This window comes from Nipponia nippon, unplaced genomic scaffold, assembly GCF_047370975.1.
Source record: "Nipponia nippon isolate SJK-2023a ecotype South Korea unplaced genomic scaffold, ASM4737097v1 scaffold_5, whole genome shotgun sequence".
Taxonomy (NCBI): Eukaryota; Metazoa; Chordata; class Aves; order Pelecaniformes; family Threskiornithidae; genus Nipponia; species Nipponia nippon.
In genome coordinates, this window is record NW_028262369.1 from 81,381,868 (window position 1) to 81,394,230 (window position 12,363).

General features: G+C 38.5%; 1 protein-coding gene across 2 annotated transcripts in view; it reads left to right on the top strand.

Moving 5' to 3' along the window:
- FAP (fibroblast activation protein alpha) overlaps window positions 1–4,744 on the top strand; it is a 41,022-nt gene extending 36,278 nt beyond the window's left edge. For both annotated transcript variants that reach the window (XM_009462002.2, XM_087733158.1), the window contains exons 23-26: window positions 1,698–1,762; window positions 2,645–2,717; window positions 2,981–3,054; window positions 4,416–4,744. In XM_009462002.2, coding sequence (XP_009460277.1) covers window positions 1,698–1,762; window positions 2,645–2,717; window positions 2,981–3,054; window positions 4,416–4,517 — 314 coding nt within the window. In that variant the 3' untranslated portion in view covers window positions 4,518–4,744. The remainder of the gene's footprint in view (window positions 1–1,697; window positions 1,763–2,644; window positions 2,718–2,980; window positions 3,055–4,415) is intronic.
- The last annotated feature ends 7,619 nt before the right edge of the window (window positions 4,745–12,363 follow it).

Below are 12,363 nucleotides of genomic sequence, written 5' to 3' on the forward strand. Positions count from 1 at the left end.
CTACATATTTGAGTCTCTAAGTAGTATCAGTATGTCGGAGGACGTACTGGCCCCTAGAGCTTCTAAATTCTGTCCCACCCTCTTTTAGATGCACAGATTAGAGTCTGGACTATAATCTTTTATCTGAAATCCTCCCACTCACCTCCATTTTGTGTCAGAGTTAATAACAGCTGAACAGTTATAAGATGGCAAGGGAAATTGCTTTCGGGGACAATGTATAGTTAAAAGCATTAGATCTGTGACTGTTTTATTAAAATTCGCAATTTATCTCCTTTTTCTTCCTCAGTAATTGACAAGCCGAATCTTCCACTTAGTCATTATAATGCAATTCTGCTGACCTCTGTGGACTTGTTGTAGCTATACTGGTAGAAGAGAGTGGAGAATTTGGCTCAGAATACTGTAGAAATGCCAGCCATTCAGAAAGAGTCTATTTTATTGAAAACTTAAGCCCAATATGGTTGTTTGACACTGTGTTGACAACAGATATTGCACATTTTCTGTTTTCATTGAATGATAAAGGATTTTGATAAAAGAGAGGCTACTTAGATTTTTTTGGTACTTAGTTTGTTACAATTTATCTTCAGGAGCCTTACTTGGCTGATCTGGGAGACATAGTATGCATCTTTAGCACTCAGTGATAACATATGTAAAGGATACATAATAAACCATGGGAACATGAGTACATTGAGTCATTTTCCTTTCCTGGGAGCATTCTCATTTCTACTTTTTAACAAAATTATTCTAATGCAGTGTACCAAACTGGACAACAAGGTAGAATCCCAATTCCTCACTGATTACAATGGCCATCACCTCTCTTATGGGAGGGAAAGATGCCAGCTCCTCTTTGTCAGAAAGCCCTGACTCCATTAAATAAATAAAATTCTTGTAATACTGCAGCTTGACTGCTCAATATGTGTCAGTTACTCTTTCAAGGCAAGGTCATAAAGAAAGTAATGTTCTGGTAGTGACAGCTGCTGCGTCAGTTTTCCACAAATTTTCATAACAGCTCTTAGTTAAATTACAAATACCCAGGCAGCTCAAAGATAGCTGTTCCTACTGATTTCTTGGTGATAGATACTGTTCAGTTACTCACATTTGTTTTGTCAAATCTGTTAAGAGTCTTTGTTGTAGGTAGAAAAAGGAACTGAACAGAGAGCTGAACAGCAATTGTGCCGCTTTTTCAGTGGAAGCCTGTATCATTCCCTGCTTCCCCTAATTGCTGCATATATTCATTCAATAGGAAAAGGAGAACATATATATCCATATTTACTGTATACACACATACACATCCCAGGTTGGAATTCTGCTCAGCTTCTCTTTTTAAGGTGTCAAAAATAGTCTGTGTCATCTTTCCAGCATGCACCTGTATTGGCTCACTGGCTCATTCAACTGACTTCTGGAGTTCAACCCAGTAGCATAAAGCAGTATCAGTTAATTACCTTTATCCACAAAACCTTCTGTTGGTTCCACAGATGAGCATCAAACCACTATTTCTGCAAGAACGGTTTGGAAGACATTTATTAATTAACCTTCATAGTTGATTTTTTTAAATATGTTTAAATTTGGTGTATTATGAGGAAACCAAGCAGAACAGATACAGTTAAAATAAACAACATTTAATTTGCTATATGTCACTAGAGGCACAAAAATATCTGTGCATTCTTTATCTATAGCTTTTTTCTTCTTTAATATCACAGCATCTATCTACACAGAACGATTTATGGGTCTTCCTGTAGAGTCCGATAATCTTGAGCACTACAAGGTAAGAATTGTCTTTCTGTGTTGATCTGCCTTAAACTTGAATCACACTTCCATGGACAAGTAGAACTGTGAAGAAAGAAAATGACCCGCCAGCTCTCATAGTGGCAGTCCTGTAGCAGCTAAGCTACTGCTGTGAAATTCATATCTCCATAGTTACGTGTGGTTTTGTATTTATCAATCCTAAATATGCTAAATTGAAAGATCCTTATTTTCTCACTTGGACAAGTCAGACAGTTCTGCCAGTGCAAACCATTAGCCTAGGAAAGAACTCATGTGAGAGAGGTTAAAATGTTTATAAGGTTTTGGTTGGTACTGTTAGCTGTGGTATGCAGACTGCTGCATGCAAATTTAGCTCTCTGATAACAACATCATAAGCATACTAAACGGTCAGAACAGCTTCCCCTACCTGGAATAGGTTGCCTTTCTTCTTTTCTTCACATTGATAGGAAGTCTATAGCTTCCTCTAGCAGCACACATACCACCTCTGTATACAGAGGGACCTGAACGCCCAAAGAAGTTAGTGGAAAGACTCCTATTAAAGATTTTGGATCATGTTCTCAGTACCTATTCTCCATCCCAACTCAAAGAACAGAAATGCTCAATACCAAACTGCTCTGGTAGAGCTGTCTGGGTAGCCAGGAATTATAGTCTCCAGGGAATGACACATGGCAAGTGCTGTGCTTTTTGTGAACTGGCCCTTAGAAAAGGCACTAAATATATATGACTTCTGTTATAATCTCAGATTGATATGAAGTCACTGCTGTCATTATTATGCCAGTCCAACTGTTTGATTGTTGTTCTACTAGGTAATGAAAGCCTTTCAGCTCTGTGACTGAGTGGTTTAAATTGAAGCTGCTGAACTGTTCATTTTTCCTCTCAACAGAATTCAACTGTGATGGCAAGAGCAAAGAATTTCCAAAACGTAGAGTATCTTCTCATCCATGGAACAGCAGATGGTGAGGTTTGCAAATGGCAGTACAAATACAGAGCCAGAATCACTTTGTTTGAAAAACATTAAGCATCTTTCTATGCCTTTGATTAGGGTCAGTACTTAGATCTCTGGTAGATTTCCATATGACATATCATAAGATGCTTACTCATTCTTAGTAATGTCAACTGTATCACTTCATAATTAGTGGACACAACTTAATGCACTATAACTTTATGCTTTGTGGTATTTACACGTTTCAACAGCCAATCTCTTTTTTTCCTTTTTCAGATAATGTACATTTTCAGAACTCAGCACAAATTGCAAAAGCTCTGGTTAATGCACAGGTGGATTTCCAGGCAATGGTAAATAACAGACTATTTTTCATTTTGAACAGTGGTTTATAGCTTTATCAATAAGCTTATCTGACATTTGGCAATGTTTTTAAGAACCCAGTTCAACTGAACATGCTTCAAAATCTGGCAATTGCTAGTGCATTTGTTACTCTTCATGAACAATTTCTTTCTCAAAGGATTTGCATGCTCTTGGTTTTTGTTCCTTCTTGCCCTTTGGATGCTAGCAGGATTTCCCTCTTGTCAAGAATAACTTAGAGGCTTTTAAAATGAGCCAGGGAGAAGAATGAGAATCCAGACTCCTTATGAAAGTTGCTCAGAGCTAGTAAAAGAGAGGAAGATGAAGGAGCTGGCTTCTGGGGCCAAAACCATCACTGGTTCTGATGGATTCTATCTTGAACCGGACATGCCTGCCACAGGCACAAGGTGAAACAAGCAAAAATGGTATAAGGAATTCAAGAGTACATCCAGGATCAGGAAAAAAACAAGTTCTCCACAAAACTGCAGGTGCAGGCAAAGAGAGAAGCACATAGGCAAGAGGTTAGAGGATATAAATGAGAAATTAACAGGGGGAAAGTAGTTTTGAATTACATGCTAAGCTCTGCTTCTGCACCTTTTTTCTTTGGGCTAATGACCAAAGTGTTTGCCTCCTATCAAACGTACTGGCCTTCTGCCTGAGTCCACTTTTCCAGGGCCATGAACTCCCCAAAAAGGGATCACACAGGGATTCCCCTGTACTTGGGATTTGTAGGCCCTTTTGTGTATTCCACATTGTCTGCCTCCTTCACTGATATTTAGCAAACCTGGGTTATTTCTCAAGTATCTGGAATACAGTATGCAGTTGTAGTCATTCTAGTTCAGCTACAGAGGAATGTCAGTTATTTCTAAGAGTTAGCATAATTCATATGTGTATTTTATTTGCAGTACACCATTCACAATGTTCATGGCCCTGCTGCAATGCAGGATGTTTTGAATAGAATTCCACAACATTTAGCTGAAAGTTTGTTCCTTAGAGCCCAGTATTACTAAGCAAGACTGTGACCCCTATTGCCAAGGCCATGCAGCAGGTCAAGGGCATTTCATCTCTAAGGGCATCTCAAAGCTATTTTGCCTGACTCAATACAACTGACTTGTCAGTACTGAGGCAGTAATGGTTACTCCTAGATTACAGAAGGTTTAGAAACTTTTTTTCAGCAAGAATATGAATATACTGGAAACTGATGAAAAGAAAAAAGATTAGCCAGTCCCTCTGTTTTCATGAGGCACCCACTTTCTTCTATATGGTAATAAAATAAAGTTCTTGTATTGTTTAACTATTGCAGAATTGAAAACATAACATAGGGGTTTTATGGCTTTTTTTTTTTCTTTTTCAGTGGTATACTGACCAGAACCATGGAATTCCAGGCCTTTCCAGCAAACATCTCTACATACATATGACCCACTTCCTCAAACAATGTTTTTCTTTGTCAGAATAAGTCAGAGCATGCTAAGGCATCTGAAACATCTCTGGAAGAATGCAATGATAACAGTGCCCAGGTTATATAGTTTTCAGGTGAATTGATAACAGGAACTTTGCAGTTTTAAACTTGATGTTTACATCCACTTTTGACATTGTATATTAGCAAATGTTATGCTAATACATGTGTTTTGGCACATTTAACACCTGTTTGACAGAAGAAAATAAAATCAGAATGTAAAATGCCATGTGCATTTATTGCCATCTTGCTTAAACTTACATTCTGCAGTCCAAAGATAGGTGGCCCATTGCAAAGGCACATTGCCAGATGAATATGCTTGCATTTGTTAACTACAACTGTAAAATGGGAAAGGACAAAGAAAGCAGTGCAAGTACCTAATTAGCATCCTAACAAGAACCAGTTTCTCAAAATTTATTCCCAATTTCTTGGAAAGAATCCAAGCAGGGATAGGAACACACAATATTTAAAGCTGAAGTTTGGGTAATTATCAAGAATATTGAATGCTGTGTTCAAATTTTATTCAAATCTTATTTGAAACCTTGATTCTGCAAAACTTGCAGTGTTCAGGTTTAAATATGAAAGCAGGACATTCATGAGAGCTATTTTATCTCAGTGGTTTTTCTGCCTGTATTCAGAATATGTGAGCCATATTAGCCTGTTTTTAATCTCTATTCATCACCTCAGCATTCAAATTAATCTCAATTTCATTCATCCCAGACTGGAGGGGAAGGATCAAAGGATTATGCAGGCTTTCTTTGCTTTGTTTCCAGTGAAGCTATTTTGGGGAGTCTTTTAAAAATGCTAAAGGCTAATAATTATTGGTATACTTGTATTCTTTTGATTAGTAATTAAATCAGTCCTGTCATAACATAAGAATATGAACAAGATAATTGGCAAGAGATCCATTGCAGATTAAATGATTCTCTGGTCATGTGTTTAAAAAATTCTGAGTTGACCTACTGCATAAGAACCATGGTCTGTCTAACACAGTACCTCATCTCTGTTATTAGCTGGTGAGAGTACAAAATAACCTGGAAAAGATTGTGGAATAGCCTTCCCACAAAGCAAGCTGCTTCCTAACTCTCAGTCAGAGATCGGTTGCTGCTTAATTGTGGAAAAGCAAGGGGTTTCATTTGACCCTCTTGACAAAAACATGGGGTTTAGCCAAAATCATTAAAATGTGGAAGTGATTTGCTATGTAACAGCTTCCTTCGTTTTGTTAATGGCAATATCAAATCTGATTTTCCACACATGAGAACATTCCTTAGACACATCTTTATGTAAATGTAGTTGCCAAGCTGTTTGTAATGGTTAAATTATACTTTGATGGGAACTCTTCAGAAAATACTCAATTAGTTCAGGTTTTTTTGGAAACGCTGCCAATTATGTGACGTTAATGAGCTTTTTGTTGGTAATGTAATTAAAATTCAACTGCTATAATGGTTAAAGGAAAAAATTATAGCTCTAAGAAAGTTAACATTAAGCAAATACAACATGAAGTGGGGCTAATTAGATGTTGATTATATGGTCCTATGTGCATTTGCTGCACACAACAGTAGTTTCAGTAATGTGGTTATATGACAAATAAGGAATACAATTCAGTTGAAATTACTGAGATTTAACTCTCAATGTCTTATATTGATACAACACCACAGAAACCATTGCAAAATTGTGGTGAAAGAGAGAAAAATCAAGCTTTTATCCCAGATGCTTAAAGGTTTTAGATACCTGAATATGTCAATGAGAACCTAGAGCAATTTTCAAAAAATCATGCTATCAATCTCACATAAATATCAATATATTAAGTTCTCTTTAAATTTCTGCACCTTTATTTTCATTTATACTTTTGAAAATCCTATAAGCTCTGGAAGTTTGGCCAGATAAATTGGCCCTTTGTGGATACTATAAGTAATAAAGTGATGCAACGTGTTGTTCACACCCTGCCCACAGGTCTGTAGTCAGAAGCTTCCGGAAGTATTTGGAATAAGGGACATTTCAGGAAAATCTGTCAAAGAAAATAACAGAAGGTACCTCTTTCCCAAGGGATGCATTAGCTGTTTCATTATTAATCTGCCCTTATGTCTGTTTGTTTCCTAAGGCAACCAGAGTACACATCTTCCAGACTGTCCACCATTTACCTTGGCTGGTAGGAAGCAGTTGTGGGGATAAAACATGAAAAATAAGTGTATCATGCTGCTATCGGTTTTGCTTCATTGTTTTTCATGTTGTTAATTTATTTGCCTTACACAGTGTTCTTGCCAAAGAATGGGAATATGTCTTCAGCAGAGTGTGACATTTACACTGAGTTGCTGGAATAATGTCTAACCTGAAAGCTTTATGATTGAGCACCCATGTATTTTGATGACCTGGGGGAAAATGTCCTAGGATGCTGTGAGTGTCAAAAAACACCTCTTGAAAACATACACAACATCAAATTGCTGGCCTGTGCTAATAACAGGTAACATTGCAATCATTCATTAGAAATGGTGCAGAGCACATCAAACCTACCATTGCAGAATCACAGAATGGTTGGGGTTGGGAGGGAACTTTGGAGATCATCTTGACCCACCTCCCTGTTCAGTGAGGGCCACCTACAGCCAGTAGCCCAGGACTATGTCCAGGTGGCTTTTGAATATCTAAAAGGATGGAGACTGGACAACCTCTCTGGGCCACATCTGCCAGTGCTGGGTCACCCTCATAGTAAAAAGCTGTTTCCTTATGTTCACAGGCAGAACCTTCTGTGTTTCATTTTGTGCCTGCTGGCTCTTGTTCTGTCACTGGGCACAACTGAAAAGAGCCTGGCTCCATCTTCTTTGCACCATCCCTTCAGATATTTATATACAATGATAAGATCCTCCCAAGCCTTTTCTTCTCCAGAAAGAGAACTTTTTCCCTTCTGCATTGCTGTCTACAATCACAATCTGTGTTATAAGCATCACCACAAACATTCACTAGACAGTTATTTGCCCCATTCCTTTTTAATCTAGCCTACAGTATAGGCTCTTCAGTAACAGCTTCAACACAGTTCAAGGTGAAAGGGCTTGTCCTGAGGAATCAAGCTGAAGCTAACAAAAATATGTTTAAAGGTTAGCCTTATATATGAATAAAAAGTATTTATATATCTCTATACTGCAGACATAGAATATGGTATGTAAGAGCCAACACTGGGACACAACTTATTATGAAACTAAGAAATGATAGCTTTTATGACAAGATTTTCTAAGCTGATGAATGAATATCCTCAAAGTTTTGATTCCCACTTTCAAATGTTTTAGAGGATCTGGTTTTCAGAAAATGCTGAGCACTTTCTGCTCTTCTTTTCTCTTTTGAATAAGAATCTCACACTTCAGGATGATACCCAAAAATACCACTTCAGACAATGAAACTTAATCTTCAAATATCTTTCATATAAACCATGTATACAAGCCTCTGAAGGGACATAGTTGTTCTGAATTAAGTAGACAGGCTCTTGATAAATAGCCACAGATACAGTTGTTTACAAGTCAGTTTCCACTATGAATCCTGTTTAGCTTTTACAAAATAAAGCTAAAGTTGCAAAGCAAATGCTGCTTTATTCTAGGAACTGAAGTGTACATAAATAGTAGAAAACCACTGGTTCCACTCAAAACTATTCATTCCCCAACACCTGTTTTCATCACCTACCTCATTCATGCTGTGTGAGTTGTGCATATCAATGAACATGCAATCCTCATACCTCAAACGTGGAGCTACATGCTTTGCTTCACTTAGGATTACTGCAGCTGCAAAGAAGAAAAGGCCTGAAGAGAAAACAACATTAGTAGAAAACCAAGATGTGCTGGTTTTGGCTGGGATAGAGGTAATTTTCTTCACAGTAGCTAGTATGTGGCTGTTTTGGACTTGTGCTGGAAACAGTGCTGATAACACAGGGATGTTTTCATTACTGCTGAGCAGTGCTTACACAGAGTCAAGGCCTTTTCTGTGTCTCACACCGCCCCACCAGTGAGTAGGCTGGGGGTGCACAAGACGTTAGGAGGGGGCACAGCCAGGACAGCTGACCCCAGCTGACCACAGGGCTATTCCATACCATATGACAGCATGCTCACTACATAAAGCTGGGGGAAGAAGGAGGAAGGGTGGGACGTTTGGACTGATGGCGTTTGTCTTCCCAAGTAACCGTTATGCGTGATGGAGCCCTGCTTTCCTGGAGATGGCTGAACACCTGCCTGCCGATGGGAAGCAGTGAATGAATTCCTTGTTTCGCTTTGCTTGCGTGCGCAGCTTTTGCTTTCCCTATTAAATTGTCTTTTTCTCAACTCAGCAGTTTTCTCACTTTTACTCTTCCGATTCTCTCCCCCGTCCCACTATGGGGGGAGTGAGCGAGCTGCTGTGTGGTGCTCAGTTGCTGGCTGGGGTTAAACCACAACCCAAGTATAACCCCAGCCAGGATCCAGAATATGGCTAGTGTTATACTCATTTTACTCAGATATCAAGTAAAATTCAGACTACATTCAATACTTTCCAGTTTGCCAGTCAGTTCCAATTACAAGGCACAGCTGTTTAGAACATTTTATAGAGTCATTTGAAGGCTCTATATTTAATCTGAATAATTCATAGTATTTGCTAAGAGCATTTGGTATTACTTTCAATTATGAACATTGTCTTCTCAGAATGTAAAGTAACTAGTACATACTTGGCCAGCTCTTCTGCTTGCGCAAATTGATGCAGCTCCATTGACTTCAAATGGAGCGATTCCAATTTATGTGAGTAGACAGTGTGGGCTACAGCACAGTTACAATAGCTCTCTTTCCTGAGGTACAAACCCATCGGCATCCACGGCAGTGAGCATGGCGTTGCATGCTGTGGAAAGGCTTAGAGACCCTAAACTAATCCGCCATTTCAGAAGGCCATTCTTGCTCTCCAAAGTGTAGCCATAGAGTTGTATACATATGTATGCGCACATTTGTGCGTGGTATGTATATGTACACAGGTATGTATGTAACATGATGCATATGTTGTATGCATGTATGTGTTTACACATATGTTCTTCCTATATATGTTGCACTAATTCTCAGAAGGGGAATGCAGGGCTCCTTTGGCTGATTATCATGTAGCAAGGACAGGAAAATAAAAGGCACTGCACAGCCCAGCCTCTGAACTCATGGTTGACAATGTTGGGGAGAAAATATTTTCTGTGCAATGTAAGAAAGAAAAGGGTGTGGGCCTGTAGTCATCCCCCAAGATACACCCTCCTCCTTCCCATATTCTTTAGATATGTAATGGATAATAATATAATAATATAATAACAATAAATATGTAATGAAGAAATACACAGAAAAATGTGGGCATTTCACTTTTTTGAAAGCATTTGTTGGGGATTTTTTTACTTTTTTACCTTCGAAAGTCAGCAACTTCCTAATTCATTAAAATGTTCAAATCTTGACAATTCAATTTTTTTTAATTCTTTTTTTCTTGTACCAACAGTTAAAGAGTTGAGAGAAACATCCTAGAAGACTATTATATTCAGAGTATGTTAGCCAGTTGTAACAAATACATTGGTCCTATTTTTCTGAAAAGGCATGCCAACTGGAATTGTCACTGCTAGAGCATCAGGTTCAGTGTGCAGCTGGTAAGAATTCTGCTTCCCATTTTACCTCTTCTGCAACCTTCCCCACAGATTTTTTGTCCAGTGAGTGCAGTACACTGTCCTTAATAGGAGCCATTACCTGGTACTGAGATGATGGTGCAGAAAACTTCGATCTGCTCCAAATACAGTGAACCCAAGGTACAGATCTTTTAATGACTCCAGGTGAATCATGAAAAACATTAAGATGAAACTTTCCTAAAGGCAGGTCACTTTCAGGTTCTGTCTCTTAGTCTGACTCAGTTGAAGTACTGTCTCATAGGTGAACTACAATATAGATGAGAATGAGGTTGCCCTTGACTTTTGCCAAAAGGTGCCATCTAACTATTGTATTTCACTATGTGAGAGGAAAAAACCTGAGTAAATATGCATGTTTCATACACTCGTTACAATGTTCTACTTCTGCTTGGTAAGTCTTGTTTGCTGTGCTCTTGAAATATGTATTACTATAGATTCAGTTATGGCAACTGAAGGTATGGGATGGTTCTTGATGGCAGTTCACTTCTTTCCTGTACTTTTTATTGTCTGTATATCACTTGAAAAACAAATAATCAGTCACCTTCTAGATGCTAGATGACCTGCTAGATGATATAGCCTGTGTAACAACCTGCCCAACCAGGTGCACTGAGCTGCTCTGTCTCATATTTTTTTTCTTCTGAAATCATCCTACTGTAAACAAGGAACTTTATCTGACACAAGAAAATAAACAGAGCTAAACAAAAAGAAAAGAACTGACTGTTTCCTGGAGGAGATGATATTGCCTTACATTCTGTATTGCCTGTTTAGAAAGCTATGTATCTTTAACTCAACATGCAGTGAGATAATTGTCTGTAACAATCCTTTTCAACAAGTGTGTATGTGTCATCCTGGTGTAAAAAAGGCCTAAATGGCCCTTTGATCACCATCTGCTGTCCTGTCGGGGTACTGCAGGGCTGGGCAGCCCGCCGCCTCCCGCAGGGGCTGCAAAGCTGCCCAATTTCATGGAGAGGCAGTGCCTTCTCATACTTAGTGCTGGACTTACATTTAAACTGTGATTTTGCATCCCCTATATAACACTCATAAAGTTTAAATAGAAAGGAGATTTTAAAATAATTCTGAGATAAAGACAACAAAGTGTCTCAGTGAAATCGGCATCTCATGAAAATAAGTAGATTTTGGGTATAATGTTGTTTCCAGGCTTATTTTGGCTCCTTTGGTACCATGTCTTAGATGTTACACAGTTGTTTGCCTAGGGAAGGCTGGTATATGGAGATGGTCATTCTGGCCATTTCAAACAATAAAATCCGAAAAGCCAAGTTTGATAAATACACATGCAAGTTTGTATATCCTATGCCAATCAATGACTGGGAATCCATGACTTTGAATGGATGTGAAAAATACAATTAGGAGCAGGAAGAAAGAGGACATGGGGAAGAGAATATGTGGAAAAGAGGGTTAAGAAGTAGTAATTAAAAAGGAGAGTAACAAAAAGGGAAAATAAGGCTCTCAGAAATGACTGAAGGTACAAACAGAAGGCAATGATGACAGGAACAGAAGCTGTGCTCTTAAGTTTTCACCAGCAGCATTAGTAGAAACTTGCATTCTAGCTAGAAATGACAAAAATGGACCATGAATCTCAGTAGATGGATCCAAGAGCAGAGAAAAATTATACTAACACAAAAAAAATCTATTAAAATTTTATTATGTGGACTGTGTAGTGAGACTTAATGTTTCCCTAAACTCATACTGTGGTATCACAGCAAGGTATTTAGGATAGAGCTCTAGGAAGGATCCATTAAATTTTGTTTGCCACTCTAGGTAAACACTAGGGTTATTAAATTTATACACCAACTCAATTGTATCATATGGGCTATGCCAATCTGGCTGTGGCCAGCCAGCAGAAAATCACCTCACAGAAGAAGAGTCTTTATTGGTTTCATGGAACAGTGTTAGGGGAAATAATACGGTTTGCTGTAATATGTATGCTTTGTCCCACAAATGAGACCATGGGCCACTCCAGACTGGAGCATAGGCTGTCATTAATGTTCAGTGAGATGTCCACTGTGATTCGAGACCCTCCCCTCTACTGAGCAGAACTGAAACTCAAGGTGGAGCCCTGCATATTTAATGTGTCTCCTGGACTGCCTGGCACCTTACATATATAATAATCATATTTCATTTTCAGTGCCCTTTTGCATTTTATACAGGATTATTATGATGTATGAAAAAGTCTGTAAAAAA